Source organism: Lepidochelys olivacea (assembly GCF_965140295.1).
Source record: "Lepidochelys olivacea isolate rLepOli2 genome assembly, chromosome: 1".
NCBI classification, from domain to species: Eukaryota; Metazoa; Chordata; order Testudines; family Cheloniidae; genus Lepidochelys; species Lepidochelys olivacea.
Window position 1 is genome coordinate 256,223,857 of NC_140411.1, and position 14,641 is coordinate 256,238,497.

At 44.9% G+C, this 14,641-nt stretch overlaps 1 protein-coding gene across 1 annotated transcript in view; it reads right to left on the reverse strand.

The window, feature by feature from the left end:
• SYN3 (synapsin III) overlaps positions 1–14,641 on the reverse strand; it is a 279,080-nt gene that overhangs the window by 246,838 nt on the left and 17,601 nt on the right. The window contains exon 2 of the mRNA XM_084610849.1: positions 4,672–5,149. Within this exon, the coding sequence (XP_084466975.1) occupies positions 4,672–4,988 (317 nt within the window). The 5' untranslated portion in view covers positions 4,989–5,149. The remainder of the gene's footprint in view (positions 1–4,671; positions 5,150–14,641) is intronic.

Below are 14,641 nucleotides of genomic sequence, written 5' to 3' on the forward strand. Positions count from 1 at the left end.
ACTATGTTAAAAGGCCAGTTTTCATGGGGAAAATTCCACTCGTTTTCACTCTCATTTCAGGTTGGATGAAGGATCCTGTATTAGTTACTGGCCTCAGTTGCTACACCTCCACCTTGATGCAAACTCCAAGCCCATTACCCTGGGAAGGGGAGGATAGAGTAAGGGAGAGGAGGGCAGTCCTTGCTTTGTAACGAATCCCCTCTTTTGAGGCAGAAACAAGCCATGCTGTTAATGATGGGTCTGTAATGCACTCATGTCTGCTGGGAAATAAGTGGAGACTAATGAAGGCCATTACACCCAAGATCTTGGTTTACATTTATAACAAGGGGACCAGAGGTAAAGCCAGCATTTGAGCCCTTCAGGAATGGTCCTGTGGTTAGGGTGCTACTCTAGGACTCAGCAGACCTGGGCTTTGCTTCAGATTTCCTGAGTGACCTTGGGCAAGTCACAGTCTCTCTGCATAATGGGGATGATAGTCCTGCTCCATCTCAGAGGGCTGTCGTGGGTCTCCCATACAAGGGTAATGGGGGCTACAGATATACCTAAAATAAAAAAGGTTGTTGTAGGTATTTCCCGAGCGTCACAAAGCAGCCAGAAAGCTGCCCCTGAGGGGCAGCTAGGGATTCCCACGAGGAGGAAAGTCAGTGTGATTGGTTTCATGGCACCTGCTTCCTCAAACAACCCAGCACAGAGGATGTGGCAGAAATGGGGCCAGAGCAGCCTCCTCACTACCTGCTTCTTTTGGTGGCGAAGGTGCACAATGGGAAGCAGGGCTGGACCACAGTGTCCTTACAAGTTAGCAGAATCCTTAGATAGATTCAGCTTGCAGGTAGCTCCAGGATCTGAGAAACTGAAAGGAGACTTAGCCACAGATGCCTCCTCCTCCCCATCAGCCCAGCGGCAACATGCTCTGCTCCAGCCAGCTCAGTATTTTTATTCGCATTTTACAGATAAGGAAAATGAGGCACAGTGAAGGTAAGTAACGTACCTTGGGTGAGTTAAAACAACAAGTTTGTGGCAGAGCCAAGAATGTAAGCCAATGTGCCTCAGCTCCCAGATGTGTTCTTTAGCCACTAGGCAAGTTTTCCTCTCCGCTTTCAAGGATGGTATAGATGAGGAAAAGACCAATTAAAGTAAGGGAGATCTCCTCTCACAAGGAGGGCATTTTAAATCAAAATCATTATGTATTTTGTAACAGGAAAAAAGGGAATTGTAACCTGAATGTAGTTCTCTAACTTTTAACCAGAGGATGACTCAAGGAACAGCTAATCTATATTTTGTTGGTGAAAGAGAGATGCTTTTGAGCTTACACAAAAGCTCTTCTTCAGGTCCCCAAATCTGTGTAAATTCAAAAGCTTGTTTCCCTCATGAATAGAAGTTTGGTCCAATAAAAGATATTAGCTCAGTCACCTTGTCTCTCTAAGATCCTTGGACCAACATGGTTACAACAATACTGCAAACAATATTTATTTTGACAGGGCTTTAAGGGAAAATCTTGAAATGGTCATCTGTCGATGAAACATGACACAATTGAAATCTGACAGGTTCTAGGGAGCAAAGACACATTTCACTCAAAGACAGTTTTGCTGTTAGAGAAACCTAGTTTTAGAACATGGGTGGGCAAACTACGGCCCGTGGGCTGCGTCTGGCCCATCAGACCTTTTAATCCGGCCCTCAAGCTCCCACCCAGAAGCAGGGTTAGGGGCTTGCCTCGCTCCGCATGTGCTGTGGTTCCGTGTGGCTCCCGGAAGCAGCGGCATGTCCCCTCTCCAGCCCCTATGCAGAGGGACTGCCAGGGGGCTCTGCACTGCATGCTGCCCCCATCTCAAGCACCAGCTCTTCAGCTCCCATTGGCCAGGAACTGTGGCCAATGGGAGCTGCAAGGGTGGTTCCTGCGGACGGGGCAGCACGCAGAGCCCCCTGGCCACGCCTTTGTGTAGGAGCTGGAGAAGGGGACATGCCGCTGCTTCTGGGAGCTACTTGAGGTAAGCGCCATCTGGAGCCTGCACCCCGACCTTCTCCTATTCCCCAACCCCCTGCTCCAGCCCTGATCCCCCTCCCACCCTCTAAACCCCTCAGTCCCAGTGCAGAGCACCCTCCTGCACCTCAAACCCCTCATCCTCAGCCACACCCCCAGCCGGAGCCTTCACCCCCTGCCGCACCCCAATCCCCAATGTCATGAGCATTCATGAACATTCACACAATTTTCACACACAGATGTGGCCCTCAGGCCAAAAGGTTTGCCCACCCCTGTTTTAGAGGTAAGCTCTTTATCTGAGGCCATTTAGATGGAACGTAGGTAATGAGATATTTCTTTAACTGGAGTTGAATGTAAAATGATCTTGAAGGAATTTTGTGCAATCTTTATTGCTGGCATTTAAAATTTCCACCATTGTTGGAAATATACAACCACTTCTTCTGTTTTCTCTTGCTGAAGTGATTGCCTGGGTTAGTTGGAGAACCCCTTTATCCCTCTTTCTTTCTCAGATAATGTTCTTATTTACCTAGCTCCAGTTCTGAAAAGAGTTTGGAGTTGCTGGTGTGACAGAGTGGAACCATTCCCTCAGCAATGGCCCTTGCAGTGTCCAGGGGTAGGCTGGACACTGAGGAGGATGAAGAACAAGAAAGCAAAAGCAATTTAATCTTTGACCATCACTTCCAGGTTTCAGCTGGGAAATAAAGGGTGGGAGGTAGTGGGGAGATAATTAAATATTGCAGGAAAGGCCATTTACAACGTTCCTGATGAGGCTGAAGTGAGCAAGTACAACACAATCCCATATAACCAAAATCTGGGTAACCCAAATACTCACGTGTTCCCCAGGGTTATATTCTCTTCTCCTGTAAGGGAGTCTCCAAAACCAGAGGGCAGTGAAGAGCTCCCTGGCAGCTGCCGAGGCCGACTGGCAGTGGCAGATGTTTGATGACTTCCTGAAGGCTAGTACCAAGAAGCAGGCCACACTCTGGGTTTCCTCCCTCTGGATCTCCTGGCCAGCTTGCCCAAGGCAGACAGGCACTGAGAGAGCGATGGAGGTGATAAAAACACAGCTTCTCAGGGCCTTGGAACAAATGTGTAGTCACACAGCTTAATGTACTACTGAATGGTGCTCAGATATTATGGTGATGGGTGTGGTCTAAAAACCTTTATAGGACAGAACAGTAAAAATGGATGCTGGCAGGCTTTGCAGATTAGCCAACTTTCAAGGAGATGTCCTCCAATCAAATAGGCCAGCTCCCCTGAATTTCGGAAGGATTCAGGTGTCTTCCAAGACTTCTGGAAAAAGTGTTCTGTCTTGGCAAATCTCACAAAAAAAGCCCTTTCTAATAACATTTCCAGCAAACCATGTTTGCATAAGCATATCCTTTGGAGGCTTAGCTAAACCTCTGAACGTTTTGCTGTTTGCTATCACGATTAGCAAGGGAGGGGATTATCACTTGTAGTAGTCTGTCTGTTTTTACTATTTTAATTACTTTTTGGTGAATGTAGATGTTGTGAAAGGCACTGGATTGACAGCCCTAGAGACAGAGGTCTTCTCTTTATTTATAGAACAGGTATAGCAAACACAATGGTGTTGTGCATGCCTGCCAAACCACACCACAATGTGCCTTTATACCTTTACACAATGTGCCTGCAGAGACCAGGTCTAGGAGTGAAAGAGGAATTCAGTCTGCTGAGCACAGACATCTCTTCTGAGACTGTCAACAAGTTTGCTAATTAGTGCCAAAGGACATTTTTCTCTGAATACAGTAGGAAGAGGGCCTGAAACATAAGCCCATGTATCAGAGGCTTGGTATGAGGCCTCCGGCCTGGGCTAACGTAGCCAAACCTTTGCTGATATAAAGCAAAGTTAAGTTGTGAGCAAGAGGCAGGCCCTGCTCACAGAATCTGGCAAGAACAGGGCTAATACTGCAGAAACACACATTCCTAAGTAGTGCTAGGCACAAGAAGATATATGCAAACACATTCCAGAAAGGTGGTACCAGAACACCTCGATACCAGCACATTCCCCAAACATAACAGGAACACACTGACCCATCCTAAAGATAAGGTCAGGATGACAGCATGATGGATAGAGATGTTTTGATCAAACCAACATGTACGAGGCAATGGGTGGCACCCTAATACGTCAGAGGGTGGCACCCTGATACGTCAGAGGCAATATGTAACTTGTTGGTGTATAAAGATGTATCTCAGAGGGAGTGTCTTTGGCCAGCCGAGGGGTCAGTGAAAAGTCCTGCCACTGACTGAGCTGCGTCCACTGTCATGGGCACACATGTGCTAGTGTAACTCTAGACATTGATCCAGGGAGCTAGGACCGTGCTTCACTGCCAATAAACCTGGCTGGGTGCCTTCATACCTTAATGGATCTTGTGGTCATTGGGCTGTTCGCTCGAGGTCTGCTGTGCCAGCTGTCTGCACAGAGCTGGGACAGCACACAGAGAGAACACACACACACATGCAGCCGAACATCTGACGACACTGAGAACTGAAGAAACCGACACATTCATGTTGTGCAGGCCACCGAACAACCAGACCTTGGTCACCACTGACATGGACAGGTGACTTAGACACAAATTTCTCTATATCCTATTGCTGATCTCCCAAGCCACACAGCCTCCTACACCCCAGTAATACTGCTGTCATTAAAGCAGCCAGTAGACGTGTGTGCTTACCAATCTGTGTGAGCATCGTCAATCACCAAAAGGATCTTGGGTTTCTGAGCCACAGGAGTGGGGCTTGCCGAGTGCTCCATGAGTCCTGCAGCTGCTTGTGTGGTCTGCTTCATGGCACTGGAGATGGAACTGAAGATATTGGTTCCAGAAGAGGAAGAGGGTGATGGCTGAGATGGTTGCTGCTGTTGCTTCCTCTCAGTTGCTGGAGAACCTGGAGAGCTAGTGGAGTTATCAGGACGCTGAAGATCCATCATATAGCCATTGGGCAAGTTAGCCACAAAACTACTGTCTGAGAGGCGCCTTCGGAGGAAATTCATTGCTGAAGCTCAGGATGGAGAACTTCTCCACAACGCGAGTGAGACTAAATAACTGTATTCCACAGTCTAGAGGGGCTTTTGGAGTCACTATAGCTTAGCCAGAGAGATGCTGTCACCCTTGAAATCGTGTTTGAGGAAGAAATACAAATAGACCTTTTTTCCTGTGGGAGAACAAGAGACACTTTTGTGAGATGCAGATAAATTGTTTCACATTAGAACAACTCACTGAGCCTTTAAAGAACATCCTAAGGCCTAAAGCTTAGTCAACACTTGTGTAAGTGGAGAAGGGTTATTACTTTATATGCAGGGTATCCTACACCAACTTGCTAGCAAGGCACATTGGCCAAGTGGGTAGAAGTAGGTAGGCTTCATGGCCTTTTCCTGCCCCCAAGTGTTACTGAATTGTACACAGCTCCTCCTCCAGTCACAACAAAAAGATTAAAATAGCTAGAGCCCTGCAAATCGGTGGATATCCACTTTATATCCGTGGATCAGATGCAGATACAAATTTTTGTGTCTGTGCAGGGCTCTAAAAATAGCTGTGTCTATTGATTTAGTGTCCCAGTAGCTAGTGTTTCAGAGGAAGTTGGAAGAAGAAGAAGAAGAAGAAGAAAAAAAGAGTCCCATAATACATTTGGCTATTTCTACCACATTGTTCACCATGGAGAAGAAAAATGCTTTTCATTCCAGCTAGCAATCTGAGTCTATTCTGAGGCAAGAGAACTGAGACAAATATCGGATACTTTGGAATTTCAGCAAATGGATTGGCTAAAAAGACCCTATTTGTTGCTGGCTTGTTAAAGGGACTCTGAATTTTGAGAAGCAAACATTCTAAACACAACCATTAGTGGGACAAAAAATCCTGGAGCAAGGCTCGTGTGACACTCCAAAACCAGTTTTCAAGTACAGTTTCAGTTTTTCTGTACTTGGCTCTGTATATGCAATTTTGTGTATCCCCCATATCTAGATTTTGGGCTTGATGAATATTAGGTAGCTAACTAGAGATATCCTCACATTATCTGATTGGCTAGTTCACTTCAGGGGCATACACAAAATTGGAAGCACAATTTTTAAAAGGCTAAATTGAGGCTGCTTTGCAAACTTGGTCCTCTAGATTTAAATGCTTCTTTTAGGAATAAGATGTATTACTCTGCGGATCTTCTCCAATCAGGTAAATGAACAAGGAGAAATTTAGACACCTGGATTTTTTTCTGAGCCACTAAACTGTCTTGTTATTTATGGAAAATGCATCCAAGATTTCAGAGCAAACTAATGCCACATGACTTAGTGGAATCACTTCACTATTTCACAACTGGAGACACTGGGGCCAGGGAATAGGATTTTCACAGGGACTCTGCAAGGCCCCCTTCTCTGCTAACACAGCATACAACTTTGGGTCTTGTCTAGGCATAGCAGGGAATGAGCAGGGAAACAAAAAAGATACAATAGCAACATAATGGTAGTCAATCATGTTTATGTCTTGGATACCAGTAACAGGTAACACAAGGACATTTATTACAGCAGATGTCTGGAGCAGTGAAAGTGATGGCGGCTTTTTGAATCAGTGGGGGCCATTCCTAGTGTCACAGTTACAGGTATAAAAGCACCTTGGACTCCTCTCAAGTCTCTCTGTGTGCACCCCTCAGGTCTTAGGCCTCAAGCCTTTATTTCCCTGGAATCCTGCAATTCTCCAACTCTTAGACCAGGCCTCAGGCTACCCTCTTCCCCTGCCATGTACCAACTGTGATTTCCCTACAGGTCCAACTGGGCTTGGCACCTGCAAGTCTTCTTTTCGGGAGATGTGACCAGCAGTTAATACAGTGGCTAGATAGCATTCTTAAAGGTAAGAACTTAGTAGCAGGAACACAGCATCCGAGAAAGGATTTAAAAACAGAACAGCCTGTGCACATCTATCTTACTAAGGTTTACCGTCCCCAGGAAGGTTATAAAGGCCCAGCTGCTTCAGACCCCTTCTGTAGGGCCTGTGTCTGTATAAGCCTCTTCCTTTCAAACAGACCCTGACAACTGCCTTTCCCTTTCTCTTGATGGTGATTTTTAACCAATTAGTGGCCTTTTGATATTCTGGTTCCCATCCTTGGCAAAATAAGCCTTGTATCTTTACTGGTGACTGGAAGGAGCTTCCAGCTAATAGCTCAAGTATTGCTCCTTAATGACCCCTGCCTTGTTTACTGGGAGGTTACTTATCGAGAAATATTATCTTGCCTTCCTGCTAATTTCCTAACCACCCTGCTATGGAACTAAATCAACATATGCATATGGTAAATATTCCAGTAATTTAATATAGTTACACACACACACACACACACACACCCACCATAATCAGGTCACATACAGTATGCTTAAATTATTACAGATCAGCCTCACAGCTTTCACATCTAGTAAAATGGAACCATTCCACCCCATGGTTCAGATTTAACCTTCTGACTGCCACTGTCCTGACCACAATAATAACAACAAATCTCTGTATTAGCAAAGATGTTATCTCAGGTGGTAACCACAATGGCAGAATGGTGAGTGAAGGCTTTCTTGAAGAGTAAGGGTAGCTTAATAGAAGGGCATTGCACAGGCCTCTCCTGGGGGAGGTGCATATGTCATTTCTCTGCATAATACAGAAAGAGAAATGGAATAAATATATAACTACTCTACATGACACATTCATGTAGATAACTCGCTGATCGCCCCTCTTTCTCAGTATGAGGCAGGAGCACGCGAGAAGGGAGGGCTCCTGCCTCATACTGAGAAAGAGGGACGATCAGCAAGTTATCTCAAGTGCCTATACACAAATGCAAGAAGCCTGGGAAACAAGCAGGGAGAACTGGAAGTCCTGGCACAGTCAAGGAATTATGATGTGATTGGAATAACAGAGACTTGGTGGGATAACTCACATGACTGGAGTACTGTCATGGATGGATATAAACTGTTCAGGAAGGACAGGCAGGGTAGAAAAGGTGGGGAAGTTGCATTGTATGTAAGGGAGCAGTATGACTGCTCAGAGCTCAAGTATGAAACTGCAGAAAAACCTCAGAGTCTCTGGATTAAGTTTAGAAGTGTGAGCAACAAGGGTGATGTCGTGGTGGGAGTCTGCTATAGACCACCAGACCGGGGGATGAGGTGGACGAGGCTTTCTTCCAGCAACTAATGGAAGTTACTAGATCGCAGGCCCTGGTTCTCATGGGAGTCTTCAATCACCCTGATATCTGCTGGGAGAGCAATACAGCGGTGCACAGACAATACAGGAAGTTTTTGAAAAATGTAGGGGACAATTTCCTGGTGCAAGTGCTGGAGGAACCAACTAGGGGCAGAGCTCTTCTTGACCTGCTGCTCACAAACCAGGAAGAATTAGTAGGGGAAGCAAAAGTGGATGGGAACCTGGGAGGCAGTGACCATGAGATGGTCGAGGTCGAGTTCAGGATCCTGACACAGGGAAGAAAGGAGAGCAGCAGAATATGCACTCTCGACTTCAGAAAAGCAGACTTTGACTCCCTCAGAGAACTGATGGGCAGGATCCCCTGGGAGAATAACATGAGGGGGAAAGGAGTCCAGGAGAGCTGGCTGTATTTTAAAGAATCCTTATTGAGGTTACAGGGACAAGCCATCCCGATGTGTAAAAAGAATAGTAAATATGGCAGGCGACCAGCTTGGCTTAACAGTGAAATCCTTGTTGATCTTGAACACAAAAAAGAAGCTTACAAGAAGTGGAAGATTGGACAAATGACCAGGGAAGAGTATACAAATATTGCTTGGGGATGCAGGAGTGAAATCAGGAAGGCCAAGTCCCACCTGGAGTTGCAGCTAGCAAGAGATGTTAAGAGTAACAAGAAGGGTTTCTTCAGGTATGTTGGCAACAAGAAGAAAGTCAAGAAAAGTGTGGGCCCCTTACTGAATGAGGGAGGCAACCTAGTGTCAGAGGATGTGGAAAAAGCTAATGTACTCAATGCTTTTTTTGCCTCTGTCTTCACGAACAAGGTCAGCTCCCAGACTACTGCACTGGGCAGCACAGCATGGGGAGGAGGTGACCAGCCCTCTGTGGAGAAAGAAGTGGTTCGGGACTATTTAGAAAAGCTGGATGAGCACAATTCCATGGGGCCGGATGTGCTGCATCCGAGAGTGCTAAAGGAGTTGGCGGATGTGATTGCAGAGCCATTGGCCATTATCTTTGAAAACTCATGGCGATCGGGGGAAGTCCCAGACGACTGGAAAAAGGCTAATGTAGTGCCCATCTTTAAAAAAGGGAAGAAGGAGGATCCAGGGAACTACAGGCCAATCAGCTTCACCTCAGTCCCTGGAAAAAAATCATTGGAGCAGGTCCTCAAGGAATCAATTCTGAAGCACTTAGAGAAGAGGAAAGTGATCAGGAACAGTCAGCATGGATTCACCAAGGGCAAGTCTAATCTAATTGCCTTCTATGACGAGATAACTGGCTCTGTGGATGAGGGGAAAGCAGTGGACGTGTTGCTCCTTGACTTTAGCAAAGCTTTTGACACGGTCTCCCACAGTATTCTTGCCAGCAAGTTAAAGAAGTATGGGCTGGATGAATGGACTATAAGGTGGATAGAAAGTTGGCTAGATTGTCGGGCTCAACGGGTTGTGATCAATGGCTCTATGTCTAGTTGGCAGTCAGTATCAAAGTGGAGTGCCCCAAGGGTCAGTCCTCAGGCCGGTTTTGTTCAATATCTTCATAAATGGATCTGGAGGATGGTATGAATTGCACCCTCAGCAAGTTTGCATATGACACTAAACTGGGAGGAGAGGTAGGTACGCTGGAGGGTAGGGATAGGGCCCTAGACAAATTAGAGGATTGGGCCAAAAGAAATCTGATGAGGTTCAACAAGGACAAGTGCAGAGTCCTGCACTTAGGACGGAAGAATCCCATGCACCGCTACAGACTCGGGACCGAATGGCTAGGCAGCAGTTCTGCAGAAAAGGACCTAGGGGTTACAGTGGACGAGAAGCTGGATATGAGTCAACAGTGTGCCCTTGTTGCCAAGAAGGCCAATGGCATTTTGGGATGTATACGTAGGGGCATTGCCAGCAGATCAAGGGATGTGATCATTCCCCTCTATTCGACATTGGTGAGGCCTCATCTGGAGTACTTTATCCAGTTTTGGGCCCCACATTACAAGAAGGATGTGGAAAAATTGGAAAGAGTCCAGCGGAGGGCAACAAAAATGATTAGGGGGCTGGAGCACATGACTTATGAGGAGAGGCTGAGGGAACTGGGATTGTTTAGTCTGCGGAAGAGAAGAATGAGGGGGGATTTGATAGCTGCTTTCAACTACCTGAAAGGGGGTTCCAAAGAGGATGGATCTAGACTGTTCTCAGTGGTAGCAGATGACAGAACAAGGAGTAATGGTCTCAAGTTGCAGCTGGGGAGGTTTAGGTTGGATATTAGGAAAAGCTTTTTCACTAGGAGTGTGGTGAAACACTGGAATGTGTTACCTAGGGAGGTGGTGGAATCTCCTTCCTTAGAAGTTTTTAAGATCAGGCTTGACAAAGCCCTGGCTGGGATGATTTAATTGGGAATTGGTCCTGCTTTGAGCAGGGGGTTGGACTAGATGACCTCCTGAGGTTCCTTCCAACCCTGATATTCTATGATTCTGTGATACCCACATTCTAGTACGAGGGACATTTAAGCAGAGTTTCTGTCTGCAGACCACCAAGGTCCAAGTTTAGCGTTGGTTATAGTGGTGTGCAGTTCACATATAGACAGAGTCCAATCACAGCATAATGCCATAATTTGGTACATTTGCTTGGAGTATTTGGCATCAGGTGGCAAACAGTGGAGGGTTAGCAGAAATCTAACTTCAATATCAACAGTGACACACACAGTAATATACCATTTTATATCTTTCGTGCAGCTTTTTGGGAAGTTGTCCGCTGTTCCACTGCTAAAGCATTCATTTCCTGCCATTATGGCTATCAGCCATTAGAGGGAGCCTGTGGCTATTGGTAATAATCATGATGGGTAAAATTTTTGAAAGCACTTAAGTGACTTAAGAACCAAAGTCCCATGAAACTTGCAGCTCCACATTTGAAATTTTTACCCACTATTTGGTGCTTGTATAGTTCTTACCTCCTCTACAAGCCTGACATCTTCTAAGCAAGGGACAAAGTAATATTAACTAATCTGTATGGATCAACAACAGGAAATAACAAAACAGAGTGAAATAATTTAAAATAATAAATACAAGTATCCTACACTACAGAAAGCGTGTGTCATCCAGGAACAGAGATGCAGTGGTGCATACTGGCACTGGAAAGCAAGGAAAAGGAATAGAAATTAGTTATTCTGTACTGCCACATGGAAGACATAGATTGGACTCATTTACTCGTCTCCTTCTCCATGGACTGGCGTGGGCTTGGAGTTCTGTGGAGACGGTGCTCTGGGGCTGCCTCTGTGCCACTGACTGAACCCTCCAAAATCAATGTATTGTTGATAAATTCCAAAGGAAGATAACCCCACTGTGGCAGGAAGGTTGCTGACCAAGATTCTAGAAATTCAGGAAGGATTTGACCTTCAACTCCATCTGTAAAAGTGTGTGTGTGGGGGAAATGACAAAAGGTGTGCTCGTTTCTTTACGAAACCCTTAGGAAAAGAGTGTACCATGAGGGGATATTTTCATCAGCCTTAGGTTAGCATAATTAACAAAGTAATTGAAATCCATTTTTTTAAATTAAGGTAATTGTAGCTCTGCCTTACCAATATATTGATTACCACTAGTCCAGCTACAGAGAAGGGTTTATCTAAGATGAAAGAAAGATCAGTAATTGAATACATAAGTAAAAGGCCAACAAGCACCCTGCTTACCGGAAAACATCAAAAACAATCTATTCTGCATTACACCCACCCTGTACGTACGCACCTTTGTTCTTTAGCTCTACAGACATGTACATCAGAACAGGGGCTTCATTTTCACTGGGCCAACACATCCTGCAGCTCCTAACCACAACCTCAGCTGAAGTCAACGTGCAACATCCATGACGAGTTCACAAGCCCCATTTGGTCTTTGTGTAACTCCACTGATTGCATTCAGCAGGAGGGGGAACAATATCCAGGGTCCAAATATTCTATGAGCTAAACAGTCAGGATCAATGTGTTGGTCATATTATGTAAATTATTTAGTGAGATTATTTGCATATTTTGCAAATAATTTGCATACAACCACAAATTTAAGCTTATGATCAACACCCCTTCCCCCAAACAGTGGCAGGGTTAGGGTATGGAGCTGTAAAAAGCTTGACAATTATGGCTAGGACAGGTTTGACACAGAGAATGCCCTACAGAAGTCCAGAAGTCAGAATGGCAAAGATTCAAACCTCAGTTCTGGACAGACTTCCATCTGCAGGTCCCAAAACACTTTGCACACATGAATGAATTTATCTCACAGGAATGTTGTGAAGCTATCACCCTCGCTTTACAAAGAAGAAAACAGGGGCAAAGATAGGAGTATAATCTAGCTCTCCTCAGTCACCATCCAATGTTTTAACCTCTAGACCGAACTTCCTCCCCTTATGTGAAAGGCTGAAAACCAAAGGAAAGAGTCAGAGACTTGTCTACACCAGTGGCTCTCAACTTTTCCAGACTACTGTATCCCTTTCAGGAGTCTGATTTGTCTTGTGTACCCCCAAGTTTCACCTCACTTAAAAACAACTTGCTTACAAAATCAGATATAAATGTCACAGCACAGTATTACTGAAAAATTGCTCACTTTCTCATTTTTACCATAGAACTATAAAATAAATCAATTGGAATATAAATATTGTACTTACATTTCAGTGTATAGTACATAGAGCAGTATAAACAAGTTATTGTCTACATGGAATTTTAGTTTGTACTGACTATGCTATGTAGCCTGTTGTAAAACTAGGCAAATATCTAGATGAGTTGATGTACCCCCTGGAAGACCTCTGCGTACCCCCAGGGGTACACATACCCCTGGTTGAGAACCATTGGTCTACACTATTGTTAAAGTCAATGTAACTTACTTTGCTCAAGGGTGTGAAAAACACACCCCGAGCCACATAAGTTACATCGACAAAGTGTGTCAACACCACACTATGTTGGTGGGAGACACACTCCTGCTGACATAGCTTATGCCTCTCATTGAGGTGGAGTAATTACATCGATAGGAGAGTGCTCTCCCATCGACATAGTGCGTCTTCACCAGACGTGCTACACTGGCACAGCTGCACTGATGTAGCGTGGAAGTGAAGACAAGCCCCAAACAACTCACAAAACTGGAGCAGCTCAAGAGACTAGTGGAAATGCAAGGGGATCTGGAGCTGACAGGGAAAGAAGGGTTTCGGGAGCTCTTCAGCTCATTCTTGACCAACCCTCTCTCGCTGGTGTTCAAAACAGAACTGTGTCAAGAACTGTGTTTCCTCAGTTGGTAAGAGGACCTCTGCAATTCAGGGCCTTTGAGGGCAAAAGTTACAGGGGAAAATGCAGAGAACCTCTACAAATAAATGAATGAAAGTTCCAAGATTGAAACAACAAACAAAAACCACCCCTGCCTCCCACTCCTGGAAATAATTTTGCCCTCCGGGAAAGAAAGCAAAAAATGAAGAACAAAGAGAAAGAGTAAGAAATCAGAAGGGGGAAAAAGTCAGGCAAACTCAAAGACAGCAAGAGAACCCAGGAACACCCAGCCATATACAGAGATACAGAAGGAAACAAAAACAGAGGCAACAGGAACAACTGCATGCGCTGACATTGAAGATTATAGCAGAAAGGGGCTAATGAAATTAGAATATGATGCAAAGATGCAGATTATCTTTATTATCGAGTTAAATTTTGGCTAGTTTTTACAAAGGATATTAAGGGAATTAAGCAACCAACCCCCAGAGCATTTCAGAGGGAGTTGGGCACTAAACTGCCTCAGGCCATTTCTCCATAATTTAGCAGCAAAAATCCAAGCCATCTTTAAACTTTGACATGTGTTTAAAAACAAAACAAAACAAACATGTTCACTTACACCTTTTACTATCCCTATGGGTGAGCTGGAGCCCAGAGGAAACAGAAGCAAGTTGGCTGATTTCTGCTAAGTGAGTTAAGAGTTCCCTTGAGCCTTTTATGAATGCCAGCAGGAGGCACTGAACTGACAGACTCATGTCAGACTGCATCCAGGACCCTGCTCCTAACGACTTCAAGTGAGCAATGTTCAGATCAGGAAACAATGGACCTCAGCCTCCTTGCATCTGAGATCAAGAGAGTCACTTGCATAGGTCTGCCACAAAGGGGTGGTGCTCTTTGTCTGGCAACCCTCATGGTACCACATCTATTAATACATCACACATCTTTCAAAGTGCAGAGCGTTGAACATAGATTCACATTTGAAACAGCCAAATGGGCCCAGTTCTGTTCTCTGTAAGACTGATACAAATCAGGAGTGAATTTCCGTGGAAGAGCACAGAATGTGGCCTTTCCACTTTTCGAAGGAATAGAGAAAGACACATTTGGGAGTCCAGCAATTACTATTAGGTGACTAGTATTACCAACCCTGAGTTTCAAAAATCATGAGTCAGGGCTCAAAATCAAAATCATTAGATTTTTTTTTAAAATGCCTACTTTTTAAGACAAAGAATCCAAACTTATTTCTTATTTGCCTTCTGGTTTCGGAGCCCTTTGGGTT